Genomic DNA, 24,991 nt, shown 5'->3' with positions numbered 1-24,991 from the left:
CAGAACACCAGTTATTCAGAGTTACAACAAAATCAGCTAGTTATGTTTGATAAAACAATAAATGATACTTGCATTTGTGTATCTTTAAAGTTTATTCCTGAAACTGCACACTTGATTTTAAGGAAATACCTGAAGCATGTAGAATCAGTAAATCTTGATTGTTTTTGTTCTTAGCTAACAGAAGACAGAGAGGTTTATACTATCCCCAGAAATTGCTTCTAGGGTCATAACAGGTGTGTTTCATCTGGCAAGGCAGTTCATCTGGCTGAAACTGGGGAGGCAGACTGCTAAAAACATGGGTTTACAACGAAAGCACATATAGCAGCAACAGGCACTGAAGTCAATAAACTGTTAAAAATGAAACTGAGTTAAGATCATTCCTGGCTGCCTAGCAAATAATAAATGCATTACTTCATTGTAAAACTGGTTTATTTGAGAGATGATTCCTCTGATTTAAAGTGAATGAGAACTTACTTTCCAGGAAATGATAAGCATGAAGGAGTTAGTTTTGTTTTTTGGACTTTTTAAATATTGTCACATAACAATTAGGCTGACAAGAAAAGGATAAGTTGCTACGTGCTCTATAAATGCCAGCTGTGCATTCTAGACCAGCTAGGAAGTTGAGGCAAGATGTAAGATGCTTATAAATAGTATCGTACTAGTACATCTGCTTGTGACCTCATTTATCTAGCACTGAATTGCTCATGATTTATTTACGTTTCTTCAGGTAGCAAGTCAGTTACTTTATCCTGTATGAGCACTAGATGACGGATCCTGTTTCTGCATAAACCAAAATGTATTCTTATGATATGCCCAGAGGATAAATGATGACCTAAAGCAGATATTTATAACCTATAGTTAATCACAAGCAAATGGGAAACATACTACACTAGTTACTAACTGCCAGCTATCAAGTCATTCCATGATTCCTGTTGACATGTATATTAAGACAACTGTTTTTTTGGCTTTGGACATTTCCCCATAGCATATTTCTTTAAATTTGTGACGCCTGGACACCACTATAAAGATTGGCAGTGTAAGAAAATTATATTCTATATTTATCTTCAGGCTAAGCCTTCCTATAGTTGCCTGCTAACGTTCCCTACCCTGTCCTAGAAAATCTGTGTTCTTTGCTGCACCATGCTGTGGAATCTCCTCAGCAAATACTGCAAATATGCCTAATTTAGGGTGATAACTTTGTGAAATGGATTATTGTCCATTAGGGAGAGATGTGAGGTTATAAACTATTTACTTAGTTCGGCAAATTTGACTATAAATACAGGAAAAATCTAGGGGCAAAAGGAACAATGTTTTGTGATATCAGAAAATGTTGCGCCACAGGCATAATAGCATATTAGCTGCCCTTTTCATTTTAAATGAAATACTTTAGGCCTTCAGCAAATTATGTAATTTTGAATACTAGCTTATACAGGAGGAAGGAGGATAGACACTCTTCCCCAGCAGAAGACATGCATCTGGGGGACACAATTCTTGGAGCTTTTTGGCATACTGGGGAAATGTGCTTAAAGCAACATATACAGTAGTACAACATGGCATGTTCCCTTCTCTATACCCAGCCAGTTGTGTTGGCTGCTGTGGAAGTGGGCACAGGTCTAGCCCTACCTACTCACCTGGATGTCTCATACTTCCAGTAGTGTTTGAAGGCAGCGATTCCTGGTATATCTACAATTTGTGACTAGTTTCTGCTTGCAGTGATAGGGAAGACCTTCTGGTGCACCTGCACAGGGACCAGTCATAACTGGGCTCAACATTTCCCATTCACAGCTACATTAAGACATTGTTTTTGACCTACAGAGGCTTTCTTTGGGAAGCAAGAGTGAGCTACTTAATTTGCTCCTTGTTTTTTTCTTAACAGTTGCTGAAGACTCTGCAAAATCACTTGCCGACTCATCTTCTGGATTCGGTCATTCTTCACCACCACTACAGCCGCCTCCAACAAACTGTTTATCTAACGAAAATAGATTTCACTCTCTACCTTTTAGCCTGACAAAAACGTCTAATACTAATGGTACTATTGGACATAGTCCCCTCTCTTTGTCTGTTCAATCAGTTATTGGGGATTTGAACACTGCTGCCACTCAGGAATGTCCATCAATAGTAATGCCTGTCAATAACTGGCATGGTCTTGAAGCAGGTTCACTGGCTGAAGTTAAAGAGAATCCTCCTTTCTATGGAGTAATCCGCTGGATTGGTCAGCCACCAGGCGTAAATGAAGTATTGGCTGGATTGGAACTGGTAAATAATACAAACTGCATGATCTTATTGTTTACAGTTTTATTTTCTGTCTATCTTGCCATTTAAATAATAGTTTTGTAGCTGAGCACCAGAATTCATGTACTCTACAAAAGTAATTTTGGCTTGGCTGAAATATAGTTGTCACATGATTTTAATACAGTATAGTTTAAAATTGTGAATAGGACTTAATCATTTTATAACTTCATTAAAGCCTTGTTTCATCACTAAGTTATGAGATGGTTGGGGCCTGTTCTCTACTACAGATAAAACTGTTGTAGCCTGCCCAGTGAGCAACCACTGTGTTCTTTTAGTTAGACATTTTTGTAGTGTAGAAGAGCCTTGAATTCCTTTTATTTGTTTCTTAGTTTATATAAGCTGCTCCATCAGAACTTGTGAATTACTGGGTATCCATCATTTTCTGTTTAAAAAGACAGGGAATACAACCTACATTAAATATTGTCTGTAATAGTCTTCAGAATGTGAAGGCTGTTGTCAGATGGTAGAATATTAGCAGAATGATTGCCACCATAGTTCCACGGTAACTAATAGTTCTATTCAGATACTTGAATTTAGCAGTGAATTTAAGTCATACGTGCAGGTAGAGCAGAGCAGGAAATGGCTTTCCAAGTCCTGTTCTGCACTGGAACAAAACCGAGACTTTTCAAATATTTTTCTTGGGGGGAGGGAGTGGGGAGGAAGGGAGAAAAAAGAGAGAGACACCCACCCAAGAATAGTCCTAACCACTAGGTACTGGCATTCACCTGGTATATGGAGATATCCCATCTCCTAGAACTGGAAGGGACCTTGAAAGGTCATCGAGTCCAGCCCCCTGCCTTCACTAGCAGGACCAAGTACTGATTTTGCCCCAGATTCCCAAGTGGCCCCCTCAAGGATTGAACTCATAACCCTGGGTTTAGCAGGCCAATGCTCAAACCACTGAGCTATCCCTCCCACCCAGGATCAAATCCTTGCTCTGCCAGATGAGTGCGCTAACCACAAGGCAACTAGCTATTTTGGGGTGGGTTTTTCTCTCTCCCCGCTCTGTTGGAGGGGCTTCACTTGAATAATATTTATTGGGCTAGAGAGAGAGAGAGACACTATAGCTAAGTGATTAGAGCATTTGTTGGAATGTGGGAGCCCAGGTTCCAGTCCATGAGAATTTCATGTCCCATTTGAGTGTCCCAAGAAATCTTTCCTGACAAAAGTTCCTGAGAAAAGTGTTTTTTGTTTTTGTTTTCTCTCCCCCCCCCCCCCCGCCTCGTTTCAGTTTTGCTGAATCAGCATTGTCATTGACAAACTATTTTGCCAGAAAATTCCCAACCGGTTCTACTTAAAAGGTCAATTACACAAATTTCAAATAAAGCCACAGTTGCAGCAAAATTATGCAGATTTGTGTTGTTTTTTGATATTTTTATGGTAGTCATAGACCTGGTTGTGACTGTGCAGCAACTAAATTATTTTCTGTGCATGTAATATGATGCCTCTTAAGAATAATTTTCTATTGAATTTTACACAAGTATCCATCAAAGTCATAGCAGTATACATATGGTAAACATCTTTTCTCTCTTAAAGAAGAGGCAGATGAGTACATGGGTGCATTTTGAGTTGTCACCAAAAAAACCACTGCAGCTGATTAGCTTTGTCCTTTATCCTATATTTTCCAGTCACAGATGATCTGCAGGCTGTGTTTTATGACTCCATGGGCTAAACTTGGCCCTTGGACTTGCACATAGTACACTTCTGCAATAGGTCTAACATCTGTTTAATATCCATTAATATTTGGATATTTGACAGCATCCTTGAAATAGCTATCTTCCAGTCTTAATCATTTTGTTCCCTGTTACAATTATACTGCAAACATTCAGACTTCCTTCATGCTCACACTGTTACAGAGGCTGCACTGGTATATTTCCTCCCAGCCTACAATGAAAAAATTCAAATGATAATTATTTATGGTGGAGAAAAATACCGCCTAGAGAATACCATAAACTTATCTGATTGCAGAGAGGTTAAAGGTCAGAGAAGTGTGGCTTTGCTGCTCTTATCACTAAACTAAAAATAAATCACTCATGAACTGAAGCCATATATACCACCTTGTAGCCCTAAATCAATCTTGCATCGCAGAGTGCAAAACTTGAATTGAGGTGTCTTTATCATAAATATCTTGTCAAACACCTAAATCACCAGAATCCTAGGAATTGGAGTTGTAGGACAGTAGTTCTGCATGCACTTTTTTCAATATTTAAAAAAAGTAGTAAATCCCCTCTGTTTCATTTTCAGGAAGATGAATGCGCAAGCTGTACAGATGGAACATTTAAAGGAACTAGATACTTCACCTGTGCCCCAAAAAAGGCTCTCTTTGTTAAACTCAAGAGCTGCAGGCCAGATTCTAGGTTTGCATCACTGCAGCCTGTTCCCAACCAGATTGAACGCTGCAATTCTCTAGGTATTGAACGTGTCCTTCTCAATTATTTACTAATGTGGAAGTAACATTGTTTCTGATTTTGGTTCTTCATGGAGTAGTCAGCTAGAAATACGTAGCATTTAAAAGGCTGTACAAGCATTACTTAATCTGATTAGTCAATGGTGAGAGAACTGTGCACAGAACACAATTTAACATTTTTCTGTGAATTATTCTATCAATGACTTTAAAGCAAGAAAATGTTCTACCACTACTTTTAAGAAAGTTGAAGTTTTTTCTTGTATATCGTGACAAAGATCAGTGTGTAAATGTGAAATGTATTGGAAATTGAAGGTTTTAATTACACTTGGCATTTCTCACTTTACTGATGGCAGCAGCAATCTTGCTAAGAGTTTTATAGAAATGTAGAGTTGGAAGGGACGTCAAGAGGTTTAGTCCAGTCCCCTGTGCTGAGGCAGGACACCCTGACAAGTGTTTGTCTAATCTGTTCTTAAAAACCTTCAATTATGGGGATTCCATAACCTCCGTTGGAAGCCTGTTTCGGTGCTTAACTATCTCTATAGCTAGAATGTTTTTCCTAAATCTTCCTTGGTGCAGGTTAAGCCAATTACATTTGCAACTCCAGCAATATATGATCTCAGTTTCAGATACTGCAAGCCCACTTCCATTCTCCTTCGATATGGATCATTTTGAGAGGGGAAAAAAATCAGCATGGAAATACTAACAGTTTATTAAAATGGAAAAGAGTGCCTGTTTACATGGTGGAGGCATATTTTCTGGATGCAAAATATTCAGACTGTCTTGATCTTGTGCTAGATGTGTTTTGGCAAAGAGAAATAGAGTTTCTAAACATTCATACCTTTAAGATGGTTTAAATAAAACATGTAAAAATTAAGGAGAAATTCATTTATGCTCACTAGGTGAAACACTATTCCGGTGTAGTGGGCCCAACCCAAGTGTGGTAATGGGACATCAGTGGGGCTTTAAGGACTTGAACACCATCGCTGCAGAATGTGTTTCACTCACTGAGAGTAAATAGTACAATAAATGCCACGCTGCTTCCTCCCAGACCTGAAGAGCAGCTCTATGTTGCTCAAAAGCTTTTACCTTTCACCAACACAAATTGGTCCAATAGAATGTTACATCTCCAACCTTGTCTCCCTTTCTAGTATAGGGAAAGAATGGTTTCAAAGTAAGCAACGTGTTTACAAAACACTTATAGGAAGATCTTGATGGAGGTGAAATTTTGAAGCTTTTAAGTGACTTTTAAAAAAAATATTTTCAGCCTTTGGAGGATACTTAAGTGAAGTGGTAGAAGAAAACACTCCTCCAAAAACAGAAAAAGAAGGTTTAGAAACCATGATTGGAAAGAAGAAAGGTATCCAGGGTCACTACAATTCCTGTTACTTAGACTCCACCTTATTCTGGTAAGTGTGTGTGTGTGTTTGTTTTGTTTTAATTTGTGCAACTGAATCCAGAGATGTGGGTGAGAGGGAGAAATGTTACAAATGTAAGAGAGTAGCTGAGTACTAATCTGTATTGAAGGTTTTGCATTATTGCTGTGCAACTAACAGTGACATATTGTGCATTTAATGCCTACTGTGGCATAACATTATTTTCAATTGAATTGGTCCACCAGGACTGGATTGGCTCCTGAGTGTGCATTCTGATATTCACTGAGCGGGTTAAATAACTTCCTAACATGGAATGTTTAATTTGAACTGTTGACTGGTATCCAGTCATTACTCTGGTCTTCTACCTTTATTTTCTTTGGTGTGCAGTAATTTATTTTTGCTTGATTTGTTCTTTACTTCCTCCTCTGGCCTTCATTGGTTTGTCTTGAGACTTAGATATGTTCCTCAGCATTTTACAGAATGAAAATAATTTTTTTTTCTCTTTCAGCCTGTTTTCTTTTAGCTCTGTTTTGGACACTGTTTTACTTAGACCTAAAGAAAAGAATGATGTAGAATATTATAGTGAAACTCAAGAGCTGCTAAGGACAGAGATTGTAAACCCTCTGCGGATGTAAGTAGATGCGTAGAAAACATTGGACTAGAACTAGCCAATGAGTCTCCAGTCTAGTATAAATTTTATCAATACCTAGCCACCTGTGCAATACTATGTCATGGGAATGAAAAGTTCCTTCCTGAGGACTGCTATTGTAAGGCCATGAGGACAAACAGCTCTGGTGATTTTTAATCTATTGGTGTAACTGCAGATGATGTTACAAAAAATGTAAGAAGTCATAGTCATATCGGCATTTCCATTTCCTAGAACTGGAAACAAATATGTCTCTAGCTTTAGATAAACCATGTGTGTTGGCACAAACATAAGTAGTAGTAAGCACCAGTGGTGACTTGGACAGACATGGGTAGTTAGAACAACCTAACATCTGGATACTTATGGCATGAAAAACAGTTGTTGTGCCTCAGTTTCTTTTCTCTTTAGGATTGTGTGATTCAGACTGACTCTTCTCTTCCTTATTAGTCATTAGTAACAATCACAACTGCTTTTAAAAAATTTCAGAAAATTCTGCTTTGTGGGCATATCATACACTGAAATCACTTAGCAAATTATATTAAGAGAAATTCAAAGGTAATGATGAGTAGAGATGAGAAGTTTGAGGCTCATAGAACAAAGGAAATGTTACAGTATGACATACGTAGCAATATGCAGTGGGGAACATAAATTATTCCTCTTTAGTTCAAAAAAAGACCACTTGGCTCTATGAAAACATAATTAATTAGTAATGGTTATAGTTCTAAAGCTATACTTTGGTTTTACCATTAATAGCTTATTTGTAAAGATTTTAGCTTTCTTCCTTTGAAGAAAAATGCTGGATTTTGAACCTCTTAGAAGTGAGGACATGCACACCACTGGTGTATTCTATGATTCCATGGCCACAGAATGGATTGCAGAATCTATCTCCAGCCAAAGAAATCTTAAATGATTGCTGGGACAGCAAATTAAAAGCTTGTTTTTGTTTGTTTGTTTGTTTTTGTTTTTGTTTTGTCTTCCCCATACCCCCAGCCTTTCAAGGCTTTTCGCTACACCTTCCCACAATATAGAGAGGACTTGGGTCTCCTCTTTCTAATTCACAAAACTTCAACCACCTCCATGTGTCAAATGCAGTTTTTAGCATTCAGGAAAAAGTGAAATACTTTTAATTGGAACAATTTCTGCAATGCTGTTTGCATACTGTCATTTATAAAATTTGGTGGCACACTGAAAACTGAATGTGGTGGGATAGTGCAAGTTAAATTGACAACTATTCCAAAACTGAAATTTGTGTAACCTTTAGTATTCAGATAATTAACACAAGGAGGATTGGTTTCATGTTTAATAAAACTCTGAAATTGCTTGAAGCTATCACAGAAATGTCAATGCACCTCAGAATTCAGCAGCGCTCTGTCACAGAAAACTGAACCATGACCAAGAACTTGGTCCATTGTGCTGCAGAATACAAGAGGTCTGGCATTTAGGTTTATGGGGGGGAATGCCACATACTATAAAAAAATCAGTAAAGGAAATAAAGCCTCTGGTTATTAAGTCTCTCTCCTCTACTGATTTGATGAAAAGATTTAGCTAATAGTTTATTAAACCAATTTCTTAATATAGTTTCGGATATGTGTGCGCCACGAAAATAATGAAATTGAGGAAAATACTTGAAAAAGTTGAAGCTGCATCAGGATTCACTTCTGAGGAAAAAGGTAATATTTGTAGAGGTTTTTTGCTTCTAGATTATGTAGTCAATGCTATAAGAAGGGACTGAAAAAACATATATTCATTACATAGTATACGTTAAGATATACAAATATTTTTCTGTAGCACCCATCTCTATAGTATCAAAGCTTTGATTAGGGATGGGGATTGAAGAATATACCTTCCTCATGGATTGACTTTGAGCTCATCCATAAGGCCCTTCCCCTTTCCGCGTTCAGATCTTTCCTGAAGACTCACCTCTGTTGTGATGCTAATTGGGAAACTAGCTGACTTTTACTCACAGGTTTGAGACTAATTGGGTTTGTGGTTTTTTAATATATTTTATAGTCAATCTTTTATTACCAAGATGTGACCAGTCGCTGCTCAACTACTCAGCTAATTTCCTTCTTTTCTGTTGGGAAAGTAGCATGCACTTTGCAGATACTGCTAGAAGCAAATTAATAATCCCTTCAATTAGGAGTGAGAAGAAAACACTGCCACTCTTTTTGATATTGAGATCTGGATAGCAGGTGTCTGTCCGTCTGATCAATATTAAATTGGAGGCTGTGACCCTCCAACAAAGTAAAAATGGTTACCACTGTAGATATTTCTTGTATCGATTAGCAGATACTGTAATTACTTTTCTATTTCCTCTGCTGGTGGTAGCTTTTTTTTCCCCTTCTTCTCAGGATAAAATTTCACAGGGTCAAATAATTCCCTTTGGAGTAGGATATCTTTGTTCATCTGTAAGCCTTGTTATCTCTAGTTTAGCCTTCATCTGTTTATGGTTCTGTTTGGTGCTTAGTAGATAAAGTTTAGGATTGTGTGCTCCCAAATATGGCAGTTGATAAGTTGACATAACTACTCTGCTACTAAAATTGGAATGGTTTTTTGTTCCAATTAGAATAAAGCTGCTTAATTTTATTTAAAAACAGTCTTGGAGATTATGTGCTTTAACATGCTACTATTACTTTTATTTTTGTCCAGATCCAGAAGAATTCTTGAATATTTTATTTCATCATATTTTAAGAGTAGAGCCACTGTTAAAAATAAGGTAAAATGCTCTTTTGACTAAGCAATAAAAATGTATGTGTTGAACTCTTACAGCCAGATTTATCCCGGCAATGATGCTAGGGTCAGTGCAGGAGCTGAAGAAAGGTCTTCCACCCTTAAAGGTGGTCTAAGTTATGCCTCTTGCTAACATTGCTTCAAGCCTCATTGGGGATGTGACAGGGTGCTGAGTAAGGAGGGCTTAATCAGCCCCTTGCCTCTCCAGCCCCAAACAAGGGGGATGGATTGGGACTGGTTGAAGAGCCCCGTGCCTGCCTGGCAACGAGAAACAGCTGCCAGCCTAATTAGCCAGGGGCTATAAAAGCTGGCAGGAAGGAAGCCAGGGGAAGAGAGAGGCCCGGCACAGCACAGCACGGGGGAGGGGACTGGGGCTGGGCCCTCTGGTCTGCTGCTGGCAAAGTTTGGCTGTGAAAAACCTGTACATAGATAGTAAAGTGGTGGTGCGAAACAGCTGTAAATAAAGAGCACTGGTGTTTGCATCAACCTAAGGCGTTCCTGGCTGATTGGCGAGGGAAGCAGGGGCAGAAACCAGAGGGGCCCAGCTTACGTCTCACTACAAGGGGGCATCAGCAAAACATATTACTGCTTTGGCTGTGTCTACTGCTGCCTCTGGCTTGCTCCTAAAAGCCCTTTGTTTCAATGTTTTTGCTTCCCTGGGAATGGTGTAAAGGTCTCTTCCCCCTGTTTCTTGTACGTGTTGGCCTTCTGTGCCTGACTTTGCTGGCCCCTCTGTACCAGCATAGCTAATCCACAGGGCCCATAGAGCAATTCTGAATCTAGCCCTTAGTGTGTAGCAAGTTACTTTTGGAACAACTTTTTTGAAGCAATCTTAAGCAGTAGAATCTGACATAAAATATTTTGGCTTTTCAGGAAAAATATTATAATTTGCTTTGGAGGAAGCATAAAAATTTTGATTTCTTATTTCTTTTAAAGTTAAACACATGCAGTCCTCATTAAAAATAATTCTTTATAAAATTGTAAGGCCTCATTCTCCCCTATGCAAGTCACTCGTTCTAAGGCAAGAGGAAAGAACTCTGCAAAACTAACTCATGGAGTTTTATATTCATTCTTTGGGAATAGGATGTTGGGGTTTATTCACCTCCATACCCACATAGGATTGGTAGAGATTTAGCCCCCTAAATCTGCACGTCTTTGGGCTTGCAATGGAAGTAAGGTCTATTACATGGAGGGCCTACTGCTTCCATGCTGTTGCCTAGCCCTTGCCTTTCTGTGGCCCCTTGACCATACATCTCTTTCAGCAGCCTTGTTGCCTGGAATTTCCCAAGGGCTTCTTTCACCGGGAGCCTTGCTCCCCATAGGCTCTGCAGTAAACTTCTCTGATTTGCCCTGCAGATTTGAGTTGAGATTACTAAACCTATTGTGGTCAGCTCCTAGCCCTCTCCTTTGGAGCTTCTTCAGAGAAGCTTCTGTAAGTTGTGGGAAAAGATAGAGGAAGCATGCTGGGGAGCTGGCACACTCTACTTTCCTCCTCTTTCTACCCTAGCCCAGATTCATGGGCTTTTGTCTCCCTCCTCTCTCAAACAATAAAGAAAAACTGAGTCCATATAGAGAATATTTTCAGAATATAACTTGCAACATCCTGGCCCACTATACTGCAGTATTTCAGCATTGTGAAACTGTGATAATTTGCCTAATCAATCTCTAGAAATTGTGGATGTTCCAGATGTAACAGTTTGGGAATTTTGGATATTCAAATTAAAATAGATGTAGTATAGTTTTATAGTTGAACAAAATGTAAAGAATGCTTTAAGCTCAAGGATTCCCAATGCTATGCTTTCTTAAAGGGACAGTGAAGAGACAAAAATCATACTTTCAAAGGAGATACTCTTTATCAGAGTTCTTCAATACATGCTAAAGTCTGTCACGCATTTTAATAATCTGGAGCTCAGTATTTTCCCACACACACAAGCAGATGGGTGGGCTGGAGAATTAAATGAAAGTGAGTAAGAGCTCCTCTGCTTTATGCCTGCCTCTTACCTATCTTTTCTGCAGCACCTCACAGATGCCTTTTCTCCCTGTTCCATAAAGATGGGACACGGAGGCAGTTTGTATAATGGGTAGGGCAAGGCTGGATAGCAGCAACTTTGAGTTTTGTGCTCTGAGAATCATCCCTTATATCCAGGCAGAAGTTAATGCTGCTTATTTCAGCATTGATCTGTGCTCTAAGGTGGCTGTTTTGCACAGACAAAGAAGTTTAATGGCCGTGTGTCCTCAGGAATCCATGCTGGCTAGGCAGAAAGTCCAGCAATGCGTTGAAGTAGCTTCTCTCTAATGTCCTTTCCCTGTGATCTATGGGGTTAGAGGCCAATGATGGACTCTCACATACCCCTTTTCCCTGATGGGAGCATTAGTCAGTCTTTCCAACATGAACATTTAATTTACTAAGGTCTTTTTGCAGATTTACTGCACGAGGATATATGACGACTTATGATGTAATTTTCAGTCTTTCTGCTATCTTACTACTTGCACCTTCACTCAGCTTTCAGAGTGAAAATTGCCTTGTTTTCTGTATCGTTTTCTGATACTCATGCATTTGAAAGTGTTTCTGTTGGTGTTTCCAACAATGCATAGGGCTGCATTTTTTAAAACATTAATCAAAATATTTCTATTCCTTTAAATGTTTTTTTATAAAACACCCTTTTCTTCAATTCTACCTGTGCTTATCCACTACTTGACCGTGTCCCTTTAAGCTTTTATTTGTGGCAACCTGAAAAATGCCTAGTATTAAAAAGTTGTTATAAAAATGAAAATACACCTCTACCCCGATATAACGCAACCCAATATAACACGAATTCGGATATAACGTGGTAAAGCAGCGCTCCGGGTGGGTGGGGCTGTACACTGTGGTGGATCAAACCAAGTTCAATATAACGCAGTTTCACCTATAACACCGTAAGATTTTTTTGGCTCCCGAGGACAGCGTTATATCGAGGTAGAGGTGTACACTTAAGAGTAAAGGGAATGACGTGAAATGGTTTTCTTCAAGTATTTGTACATGTGGATCCCACTCATAGTCCACATGCACTGTATGTGTAGGAGTTCAGAATGTTTTTTCCAGCAGTATCTATTAGGGGTCATTTGTGAGTCTTACATGCCTCACGCACTACCTCTTTCAAGGGCATAAAAGACCATGTAACCCCAACCTCCATGCAGTTCCTTCTGACTCTCTGCCAAGGGGCAGTCAGAACAACTTCCATATTCCTTGCTTAATCTTAGATAATTTTTTACTTTGTGTTTACTGTAGCTTTTTTATAGTTATTTGTGTTTCCTTTAGCCTACTGGCTACTGTAAGTATGTTAACCATTGTTAAAAAATTCCATTTATTTTGAAGATCTATTTTATATGTATTTTTAGATCAGCAGGTCAAAAGGTACAAGACTGTTACTTCTACCAAATTTTTATGGAGAAAAATGAGAAAGTTGGAGTCCCGACAATTCAGCAGTTACTGGAATGGTCTTTTATCAATAGCAGCCTGAAGTTTGCAGAGGTTGGTGACAGTTTGTTTATACAGATTTGACCTTTTACACAATGGAAGATATTCTGTTTATAAAAAAGGAGAAATGTATATTTTGTGGTATCTTAATCACTGGGTGAACATTCAGTATTTATGAGAAGAGTGGTCTACTAGTAGTGGTTGAAAAAATGCTTGATATTACCTTTTCTTTGAGATGGTTTAGTATGTCTCTGTCATTTGACCAAAGTGATTGAAATAAGGCTAATGTTTTGGTATATTTAAAAACAAAGTTTTTGACATTTAAAAAAGTTAATTTTCTTTTGTTAATAATTTAATTTTACAGAGGAATAAGATTTGTGATCTCTGCATATGTTAAAATTGTGCAGAGACTGGATGTTCAGGGGAGGGGAATTAGTATATGTTTTAATATACCATTTAAACATGGCTGGTACCTACTGCACATGAAGAATTAGGTTAGAGTCCTTTCTTATATTTTTAGAATTTTTATGAGATTACAGAGATATATTTGTAAACATTAAATTATTTTTGTTTCATTTGTTATTTTGGTTAATGATATATAGGCATGTGGCCTATTAGCTTTAAAAACATTAATATGATTTAGCAACTATAAACCAATATAATATTTAATGAAAATTATAAAACAGATGTGTATATTTTGAACATCTAAATTGCTTTCTATTTTGGGATTTTTGGTAGGCACCCTCATGTCTGATTATTCAGATGCCTCGATTTGGAAAAGACTTCAAAATGTTCAACAAAATATTTCCATCTCTGGAATTAAATATAACAGACTTACTTGAAGACAGTAAGTATAAACTGTGTTGCTAGGTATAGTAAAAGTAAGTAGCCTGGTAGCCATATGCAAGACTATATTAAAAATGTAGAAGTCTGCAAAATAGACTGAGCTTGGAATGAACTTTTGATCATTTCATACTTAGGGAAACTTTCATAACCAGTAAACTTTTTTTTTTTTTTTTTTTTCTTTGAGCGGTGTGACCACACCCCACCTTTAAGTGGGGGAACTATTGTCTGGCTTGCCGAGGGAAAGGGAACAGTGCTTTACGGGTAGGGTGCGGGACAAGGGGTCAGAAGCTGCTGCAAAAGAAGGCGTGGATCAATGTTGTGGTGATGACTCATCCCCTGGGACCAGTAGGGTGGAGAGGGTGAAAGAGAGCAAAATATCAAGCTTGGTCAGGACCTGCTGTGGGTAACACACTAGCCACTCCTGTAGGGAGCTTGGGGGGGGGGGGGGGGGGAGGGGAAGGGGTTCCCTCACCACCAAATTGGCCGGCGGGAGGGGGTCTAGGGGAGGGGAGAAGGGGTTCGCTTTCCCCACAGCAGTTTCAAGGAGGGCTTGTTATGGTGTGGACTGAAAGGAGTTAAGCTATATGTTGCAACTTATTATGTAAGTGTGGCTCAGATGTCCAGTGCAGGTAGTTCATAGGGAAGGTGTACAGTGACTGAATAAATGGCCTAGTAAAAGGACTTAAAAAGGAAGTTTCTGTTAATGGAACAGAACAGGGGGATGGGTTTGGGGCTCCTATGAATGGCTTGGCAGGGAGCCAACCCTCCCCCCCTTTTTATAGCCCACCTTACGAAGGAGGGGTTGGATGGTAAGAACCCAGCAGTGGGTTGGCTGGGGGATCTGGCTAGGAAAAGAGGGGGGGAGGCTTTGCAGAAGCCCCTGGAGTAGTTATTGAATGAACATAGTTACCTGCACTGTATGCTTTTATCTGCCGGGTACTCCCAGACATCTGATGAGAAAGTTGTGGCCTGATTAAATCCATATCAGGTGTTTCCTGTCCGACTTTTGGTATAGTCGGAACCTGTGGGTGCTCCACTTCAGGTGTGTCTGTGCCTTTTGAGTGGAGATTTTTGGTAGCAGTGTCCATTTGGCCCACTCATGTGCCCTGCACTGGAGTTATAGGGAGCTGCATGGGTGAAATATCTTCAGTTTCTTCTCAACCACCTTTGGCCAGAGATTCTACTGTGTGCCTGTTTTCTATAGTATTCTTTAGTTAGCATCTAGTTAGTTACCTTATAATGTGCATAGCTGTTGGAACAGTTTCCTTTTTTCTCTTTGTAAAAATAATTTTAAAAAAATGCATTACTATATAGATGGCAGTTAAGAGTGCCAGACTCTCCAGGATTCAAAAAGCGCCTCCTCTGTGAGGCGATTTCCCTTCTGTGGTTGACATTCCCAGAGCCTCTGCTGTTTGGGAGAAACATATCCTTCAAGGGCAGATTCCGAAAAAATAGGGAAATCAAGGTCAAACTTCTGATGATGGATAGAGCTTTATGACCAGCTTCAGATCAAGGGGCTGAGGAGTCCCCTGTACATAGACCTTCCAGTACCACTAGTGCCCTGTGCACATCAAGATATTGGTCACAGGAGACCGGTAGAGAGGTAGACTACCTTGGTACCAAGCACAACTAGGGTAGCAAAGTCCTCTATAGAGGTAGCTTCAACATCTGCATGTAAGCAAAAGGAGGTGGGAGTAAATCTCCAAGAAAATCTCAGGCTATGTCTACACTACCGCGATAAGATGACCTACGCTACGCAACTCCAGCTACCTGAATAATGTGGCTGGAGTCGGCGTACCTTAGGTCAAGTTACCTCGGGGTCTATGCTGCCGGGGGTCGACGGCAGAAAATCTCCCATCGACTTACCTTACTCTTCTTGTTGGGGGTAGAGTAGAGGGATTGTCTGGAGAGCGATCTGCAGTCAATCTGGCAGATCTTTACTAGATCTGCTAAATCGACTGTCGGTGGATCGATCTCAGAGCGTCGATCCGTGCTGTAGGATAGACTTGCCCTTAGTCACTGACACAGAAATTGACAGAGACCTCAAGTCCCACGAAGGCTCTGAGTGATGCCGGTAATGAAAAGGTGAAGAGGAGTCAGTCTTCTCAGGCAGACTCAATACTGGGTTTGGGTACGCATACCCAGAATGGCAGAGACACTGGTGAAAGTTCTAAGGCTGTCCCTGGCTACTGGTAGCATGAAAGTCAGCAGTACCAAATATCGTTGTCCACCTATGGTACCAATGGAATTGAAGTCAACTCCTATGCCAAATGTTTGGTACCAGCTACATTGGTACTGAAGCCATCTTCCACAAGTTTTTGCTTGATCCCTTCTTTGATACCTAAATTCTTATGATATCAATGTTATCCTAAGGACTTGCTAATATCTTTGGAGCCAGAGTCTCCTCTGTTAACAAGTTGGGGGGGGTGTCAGCATCAAGACTTGGTCACTGACTCTTCTGTTATCTACAGTTTCATACCTTCCTATACTTGAACAAGCTGAACAACTATTCCCTCATCCCCCACCCCCGCCGTTGAAGTATATGGAAGAGGATTCTTCAGATTCTCAAATATCCGTGCAGGGTTCCCCTGTTTGTTGTGGGACATATTGCTATCTCTCCTACACTGACATAATACAGGAGGATAGACCTCAAGTGACACCCACATGACTGGAACACAGACGTATGCCTCCACCTATACTATTTTGCCCCCCTCGGTCACCTTTCTTAGACTTGTATGCATTCTGTTGTCAACAATTTACAATGAGATTGTCACACCACAGGAAGGGGCAGAAAAGGGCCCATTTTCCAAAACCACCTATGTCAGGAAGAGCAGGAAGCTATGGCAGATAAGGTGACTCCTCTCACTAAAATTTCTGCCTCATTACCTGGTACAGCTGTGATGTTTCCACCACCTCCTATGGCATATGACTTCAGGCAGTTCCAAGAATTGCTGAAACGAATCACAGACACACTTTGGATTCGCTTAGAGATGCAGGAGCTCCATCATAAACTCCTAGATATTTTGAATACTTTGATATCTATAAGGATTGCCATTCTGGTCAATGAAACTGTTATGGAACCCACTAATATTGTTTGGCAAATCCTAGCTTCCACACCGCCTACCTGTAAGAGGGCAGATAAAATATTAGGCTCCTGCAAAAGAATCAGAGTTTCTATTTTCTCACCTGGCTCTGAATTCCCTAGTAGTGGAGGCTGTTAATGAACAAGGCAGACAGCATAGCTCAAAGTACAGGCTGTACAGTAAGAACTACAAGAAACTAGATCTTTTGTCACAAATTTTATTCTTTAGTGAAATTTCAGAATAGCAAACCATCAGGCACTCTTGGTCAAATATGACTATTTGAATTATAACAGATTTAATTAGTTTATTGAGCACTTGCCAGGGGAACATCTTGTACAACGGTCTTAAATTGTTCATGAGGGTCAACTGCTGGCAAAGACATCACTCCAGGTCTCCTTTTGATAGTGCTGATACATCATCATGTTTATATCCACTGTATTGGTTATGGAAGAGCATGTTGGCTACAGCTGTTGAGCTTTCCAAGAGAGAGGTCCAGATGACGTTGAAGACTTTCCCTTTGATGGTCACACATTCTTTGCAGACTCGACAGATGCATTTTTCCACAGTTCAAGGGTTGCAGAATGGCTCTTGAGTCCTTTAGAAATGTATGTCCTGTTAAGAAGAGATTTAGTATAGTGCAGGGGTGGGCAAACTATGGGCTGCGTCCGGCCCATTAGACCTTTTGATCTGGCCTTCAAGCTCCCGCTGGGGAGCATGCATGCCTCTTCTCTTTCCCCCCCCCCCTTACTCGTAGGCGCAGCCAGGAGCTCTGCATGCTGTCCCCGCCCCAAGTGCCGGCTCTGCAGCTCCCATTGCCTGGGCACCACGGCCAATGGGAGGTGCAGGGGGCGGCGCCTGCAGACGAGGCAGCACACATTGTTGCCTGGTCATCCGTTGCACCTCCACATAAGGAGACGGAGGGGTGGCATACCGCTGCTTCCGGGAGCTGCTTGAGGTAAGCGCCGCCTGGACGCTGCACTCCTGACCTCCTCCTGCGTCCCAACCCCCTTCCCCAGCCCTGATTCCCCTCCCATCCTCCGAATCTCTCGGTCCCAGCCTGGAGCCACCCTCCTGCACCCCAAACCCCTCATCCCCAGCCCCACCCCAGAGCCCCCTCCTGCACTCCAAATGCCCCAGCCCAGAGCCCCTTCCCGCACCCTGAAACCCTGATTTCTGGCTCCACCCTGGAACCCGCACCTCCATCTGAGAGCCCATACCCCGTCCCACACCCCAACCACCTGCCTTTGCCTGGAGCCCCCTCCCATACTCTGAACCCCTCTGCTCCACCTCCTGCACCCCGAACCCATCATCTCTGGCCCCACCCCAGAGCCTGCGCCCCCAGCTGGAGCTCTCACCCCTCCCGCACTCCAACCCCCAATTTCGTGAACATTTATGGCCCGCCATACAATTTCCATACCCAGATGTGGCCCTCAGGCCAAAAAGTTTGTCCACCCCTGCCATAGTGGGACTTTCCAGTGGAGAAGGAACTGAGGGCAGTTTGCCTGCGCAGCTCCATATAGCCTTGGTGTGGGGCACAAGGATGTGTGGGTCACGAGCACAGGAAAAGGAGCATTACTACCAAAATGTCAGATCAAAGGTGCAGGATGCCGGCGTACCTGAAGTGGAACACCCATGGGGGACACATCTCAAAGAGCTCCAGTTACTGCACAAGGTGAATAATCGCTCCTCTTCACAATAATTCAAAGCTCCATCTTGAAGATGTTGTAGATTTGTGTCTGGATAGACTCCTTTCCCCTCTCTCTCTTTTTTTAAATACTTTGGGGATAGAATTAAATCTTAATTTTAGTCATTGTCAGGACATGTGTGAATAGTGTTTCATTAGAATTTGTTTTTCTAGTTCTAAGGAATAATTAGATGTTAGCAGCTGTAAGCGGTGTTATAGCACAAGTATGATGCGTATCAGAATTGTGGGTGAATAGTGGTCATCTAGAGGCAAGTAATAGCTCTGAGATCAGCTAAGTGAAAGACTTTAAACAACCAATGACAGTCAGGTTTCACCTGCCGGTGCTCCAGCTCCACCAGAGTAGTGACTAAAACACCTAGGGCAGGTCTGCACTATCGCTCAAGTCTATTTAACTTACATTGCTCAGGGGTATGAAAAAGACCCCGTCCCTCCCGCCAAGCAACGCAAGTTAACAGTGACCTAAGCGCTGTCCACAGCGGTGCTATGTCGGCGTCAGGTGCTCTTCCACCTCTCATGGAGGTGGAGTAATTATGCCAATTGGAGAGCTCTCTCTCCCATCAGCATGGAGCGTCTTCACCAGACGCACTACAGCAGCACAGCTGCATCAGTGCAACTGCACTGATGTAGTGCTTCTAGTGTAGACTAGCCCTCAGTCTTCTCTTTCTGTAGTTTGCCTTGCTGGTGTCTGTTCACCAAACTGGGTCAAAAATCAGTTCAATTTTTTATTAGACAAAAGTAAAAATATTCTACATTTTTTTATGTAATTGAAAAGAGGAAAGGAAAAAAACTGGGAATTTTTTAGTATTTTTAGCTGTAATTTGTGATGTAGTGTTTATATTGGAAAGGCTGGGATGACCTTAATTTCTGGGACTGCTAGTCACCTCTTGAACAAAAACATATATAATACCTACTTATCTGTTTCAATACAATACCTGTAGGTAAATCTCTAGTTTAAAATTGGTTGAAATTACTTCAAATATCTAACAATAGCTACTTCTAATCTTCTGGAATGTGGCTTTAGATGACCCACCATGGCTTTTCAATTAGTTGAGTTAAGGGTTAGTTTGTGATTCTTTACTTAGATTCTGATTAAATGCTAAGCTATTTTAATAAGTGCAACACTCACTAGATTAAGAAAATAAGTTGGAGAGAGAGCAGGAATAACTTGTGGAGTACGCTTTAAAAAAAAAAAAAAAAAAGCATGTGTGCTGTTACATCCAGTAAACCAGTACGGAAACACTTTCTACATCGGCTGTATTTCTGAGGTTAAGGCTTAGTACTTATGTGTCTGTGTGTCTCTCGCTCTCTTTCCCTCCCCACCCCCCACTGTAGACTAGTAAAGGAGCAAAAGTTAAGCCCACAGAAAATAATGATGGACTTTACTTTTATTTTTGTCTTTTTTATTTGGCAGCAATGATGTTAACTGGCTTAATGTAGGTTATATTTTTGGATCAAAATAGATCTTTTGTACAAAAATATGAGACAAAGCATTTTTATTTTTTTTACCATAATGTAGCTCCTAGGCAGTGCCGCATATGTGGAGGACTTGCAATGTATGAATGCAGAGAATGTTATGAAGATACTGACATTTCTGCTGGAAAAATCAAGCAGTTTTGTAAAACCTGCAACACACAAGTAAGTAATTTTTTTTTTTTTTTTTTAATTCTATGGTCCTTTAACCAGTATGTACTCGCAACTTGGTGTAGTATAATAGTATCAGAAGGCACAGACTGACACGTGGAAGCAGGGATATTGGCAATTGGGCACATGAAGGGTGCAGTCCTCATTAACAAGATAAGACTCTTGATTTAATTCATTAACACACCCTTGATGACTACATCTATTGAGCAGCATTTTTAGTAGCCTTTGGCAACTACATAGTCCAACATTGTGAACCAATGAGGAGAATGCAGTAATTCCAGTTTACAAGGGCTTGGAATCCTTTAACTTTGGTCAACAGGAGAGCACCCAATAGTAAAAGCAGAAAAGTAATACTTCTCATTTCCTGTGTTGCTGGTTCAAATTCAGTTCCGGGTAGTAGTGACTGAGTACTGTCTGGTTACTGTTTTGACATGTTAAATTATGATGGTGTTGAGCTGGTTCCCAGTGGGCAGATGTCCATTTCTAATAAAGGTATCAATAGTGATGATTATTTTTTTAAGTCTGGGGGGGGCACAAAGACTCCAATAGATTTGGAGACTGAACTCCTCTGATCTCTAGAGTGGGCTTCTCCGTGGCAGGTTGGAGCTACATTTGGTATAGGGGAACTTGCACTGCTGTTGTCCATGTCAGACCTGTTCTTTGGTTAAGTAAGACTTCATTCTCTAGTGCTGTCAGTCTGCCCCTTTAAAAAGAGTGCCCCTCCCCCCACACACAGTTGCCGACTTTCACGTGGTAAAGAAGCACCCTGACACTCACAATAAGCCCAAAATCAAGCTAATCCCATTTCAAAACAAGGCCAAAACAAGCTAATCCCTAAGAACCCCAATACTCTGACTAGATCCCCGCGGTGTGCAGTCTGGGACTGTGGTGGGTCCTCTGTGCACCCCTGACTCTCTCCCTCCCCTCCCCCCCCCCCCAGCCCCTGCTTGCCGGGAGATGATTTAAAAAAAAAAAAAAAAAACTAGCTACAAGCAAGAAGCTACAAGCCAGAAACTAACAAGCAACTCATAAGTCAATTAAGCCAAAAACAAGCCCAATTTCTGCATTGTTTTCGCGGGTCTGCCCCCCAAGTGTGTTGGTGGTTTGTTTGTTTGTTTTCTTTCTGAAATATTGATCTAACTCTAGGTTCACCTACATCCCAAGAGACAGAGTCATAAATTCAATCCAGTGTCACTTCCTAAAGATCTACCAGATTGGGACTGGAGACATGGATGTATCCCTTGCCAGAAGATGGAGTTATTTGCTGTTCTCTGCATAGAAACAAGCCATTATGTAGCTTTTGTTAAATATGGGAAGGATGACTCCGCCTGGCTCTTCTTTGACAGCATGGCAGATCGGGATGGTATATTTTTACTTAATTTTTTCTGTTAGACTGTCACATTAAACAATGTTAGCTCTTAAATACTGTGACTAAAAGTTTTCCAGTACCAGAACGTGTCATGTCATGAGGCTTGAAAAGTAATTTTATTTTTAAATGCCAAGACACATAAATCTGTTTTTGTTTAGTTTAAGTCCACTGGAATGTAGCTATTTAATAACTATACAGTGTGCAACTGTCATTCTCACTTCTCCAAAATCTCAGGCTTAAACAATTCAAACGGTAGCTGTCTTTGGCATAATAGAAATAAAATCTCTATATTGCAAAATCAGTGCCCTCTGGTTTGGTAGCAGTGGGAGACCATTATCCTATGATAAGATTTTGTTTAATTGACATTCTCTGAATTAACACTGGTGAATTGAGGTGGACAGTACATTCAGTACTTGTGGCTAGTGCCTTAGAAAAGCAGATAGTAATAGATACCACAGGCGTTCGACTAAGAGGAACAGTTGTATTTTTTTTGTGGTTTGCACATTATGATAGTTAATACAATGCCAACTGCAGAATGTTTATAAGCAGCTCTGATGATGATGATATGCAAGCCACAGTAGACTCCAGCTCTCTCTCCTATAGCTGTATTGGTTCTGCAGTGCTAGCAGGAATAAAAAGTTGCAAAAGTAAAAGTCCAGTAAAATACACAAATCTGACTGGTGCCCACTGCAGATCTGTTGATTAAGATGTAATTTTTCTGACTATAACTGCACTTCTCTATTGAATGCTTCAGCACACCTGATAGCACCCCATTAGTTAGCCAAGTAGTTAAGATTGGGGCGATCATGGCTTTGTGTGGTACAGCAATGCTATTTGACTGACACATCGTCAAGTCCTCATGCTAGCTATGGGAATTAATTCACTAATCATGTTTCATTTAAACAGTTAAAACCAAAATAATTTATATTTGTTCATGAGGTTCCCATAAGCTTACAAATGGTTCCCATGGGGTTACAAAAGCCTGTTGTGGCAGTTGCAATCATTGGGGGTGTTAATACTTACTACAGAAGTTCACCATGTAGTAGCCCACAGTGACAGCTTCGAATTTGAGATGTTTCCATTTGGGGGGGAGGGATAGCTCACTGGTTTGAGCATTGGCCTGCTAAACCCAAGGTTGTGAGTTCAATCCTTGAGGGAGCCATTTAGGGATCTGGGGTAAAAATCTGTCTGGGGATTGGGCCTGCTTTGAGCAAGGGGTTGGACTAGATGACCTCCTGAGGTCCCTTCCAACCCTGATATTCTATGATTCAAAGATGTACGCATTAAAGAGGAAGTAGGGATGTTTAAGATGGTAGCCTAATCCTGTTGCTCTCCTTACTTCCCCCACAAAAGGAGGCCAGAATGGCTTTAACATTCCACAAGTTACACCATGCCCTGAAGTTGGAGAGTACCTAAAAATGTCTCTAGAAGAACTACATTCACTGGACTCCAGAAAAATTCAAGGATGTGCACGAAGACTACTTTGTGATGCTTACATGTGCATGTATCAGAGCCCAACCATGAGCTTGTACAAATGAACATTATACTCTGGAGAGGAGAAAAAACTCTACGCAGATTTCTACTGTTGCATTCACGATACACCTTAGTCAGTTTTGATGCAACCGTTGCCGGCAATGGATGCTATTATAGGGGGAAAGCTGACTGCTAGAGCAAAAAGATGAATGTTTTTAAAACTACATGTAGAGTTCTGTTGTTGAAATATTTAATAAGCATTTTGCACTCTAGGAAGTGTGCGTGTGTGTTTGTTTTATAAACAAAGTCTAAATGAAGTTGCTAAAAACTAAAGCTTTAAGTTAAGTGCATTGATATGTTGATTTTTGAAATGAGAAAAGCTGAATTGTAACAGGAAAATCCTCCTTAGTCCATTGAAAATGTAAACACACACTGTGTATTTGCTCAGTGTATTTCTGTGGACCAAGGATGATTTCTTTTTCTTTTTTTTTTTCTTTTTTTTTTTTTTTGGTCTGTAGCAACAGTTGCCTTCAGGAAGGAATAATTTTGGTTTTAATAAGATTGGTTGATTTTAAACTGATCATTACAATTTACTTATGTGGTCTTGTTAACCCTTAGCAGTCAACTGATATCATGCATGTCTACTTCTATAGAATTCCAGGTCTTCAACACCCATAATCTCAAAACTGCTCTGTTCCTTGAGGTTTTTATTCCTGTTTTATTTGGGAAAGTCAAACATACCTTCCTTTCATATGTGATACTTTTCTTCAGGGACTGGGGCAATACTGTCCAAGCATAACCGTAGATACATAAACTAATAGATGGAAGTGTCTTTAATATATATTTTTTGCGGAACATAAAATTAAATATATACAAATGTTTGGATGGCAAGCTAAACAATGTGGCTTATTGCCTCAGGGAGTGTTAATAAAGTAGAATCTGTAGTCCTTAATAAAATGAAGTTGACACTTTGACTATCCTACAACATACTGAGCTGCTATATGTAATAGGTCTAAATTTTTCATTGTTTGGAATCATTAATGTTAAAAATAAACAGGAATGATAAAATTACAAATTTAAACATTCTACTTGGTACCTGGTACGTAAGAACAAAATGAATTACACTAGTTTAAAAAAAAAATCACTGTAAAGTAGTATTGATATTTTGTGACTTGGAAGTTGATTCTTATTTGCAATGGAATTCAATTGCATTAATTGCCTTTCAGCTACGTCTGTCTAAACTATTTTAAAAAATGTTTAGAAATGTCATGTGTGTACAGCAAAATTTGGATGTTGTAGAAATAATTATAGGTCCTAAACTGCATTATTGTGGGTTGTAGCACATATTTTCAGATTTTTAAGAGCTGTTTTACATGAGTAACTGCCTCTCTGGGATCTACTCTGTGTAGAAAGGATGAAGAACAGATAAACGCACTATCATTTAAAACAAAACAAATAAAAAAAACCTAATTCCAAAAGACTTTGCCTTCAGAATATTGTAAAAACTTGGTTAATTTTGCACTTTTGTGCCAGAAAATGTAGAATATTTCTCTCTGGCTGTTTGATTGTTAGATACATGCTAGGGCAATATTTGAGAATTGCATTGGAGTAGCTGGTGGACTAAAAGCTGCCAGCTAAAGGTAGGTACCAAAGTTAGGCAGCCTCCTGGCTTCTGAAAGATCTGGGGAGGAAACAGGTCTTTGTTTCATAGTCTTTGCTGCCTCAGGTAGGTGGGTGGTCAGGGCCGGCTCTAGGATTTTTGCCGCCCAAAGCAAAAACAATTTTGGCCGCCCCGGTTCTTTAATTACCCCACCCCCAGTCCCACCTCAACTCCGCCCCTTCCCCAAATCCCCAGCCCTGCCTCCTCCCCCCAGGCTCTCAAGCCTAGGAGGGAGGGGGAGCAGCGGCGCGCGAAACAGCCGCTCGGGATCTCCCCCTTCCTCCCAGGCTTGAGAGCGAGCCTGGGAGG

At 40.5% G+C, this 24,991-nt stretch overlaps 1 protein-coding gene across 4 annotated transcripts in view; it reads left to right on the top strand.

The window, feature by feature from the left end:
* The window catches only part of CYLD (CYLD lysine 63 deubiquitinase), a 43,394-nt gene extending 18,894 nt beyond the window's left edge, over positions 1-24,500 (top strand). For all 4 annotated transcript variants that reach the window (XM_042852244.2, XM_005289805.5, XM_005289806.5 and 1 more), the window contains 11 exons: positions 1,877-2,256; positions 4,537-4,702; positions 5,964-6,105; positions 6,581-6,703; positions 8,297-8,388; positions 9,368-9,434; positions 12,827-12,959; positions 13,644-13,752; positions 20,056-20,174; positions 21,327-21,543; positions 22,903-24,500. In XM_042852244.2, coding sequence (XP_042708178.1) covers positions 1,877-2,256; positions 4,537-4,702; positions 5,964-6,105; positions 6,581-6,703; positions 8,297-8,388; positions 9,368-9,434; positions 12,827-12,959; positions 13,644-13,752; positions 20,056-20,174; positions 21,327-21,543; positions 22,903-23,087 — 1,733 coding nt within the window. In that variant the 3' untranslated portion in view covers positions 23,088-24,500. The remainder of the gene's footprint in view (positions 1-1,876; positions 2,257-4,536; positions 4,703-5,963; positions 6,106-6,580; positions 6,704-8,296; positions 8,389-9,367; positions 9,435-12,826; positions 12,960-13,643; positions 13,753-20,055; positions 20,175-21,326; positions 21,544-22,902) is intronic.
* The last annotated feature ends 491 nt before the right edge of the window (positions 24,501-24,991 follow it).

This window comes from Chrysemys picta, chromosome 14 (genome assembly GCF_011386835.1).
Source record: "Chrysemys picta bellii isolate R12L10 chromosome 14, ASM1138683v2, whole genome shotgun sequence".
NCBI lineage: Eukaryota > Metazoa > Chordata > Testudines > Emydidae > Chrysemys > Chrysemys picta.
Note: the sequence above shows the minus strand (reverse complement) of the source record. Positions and strands in the feature narration are given on the sequence as shown.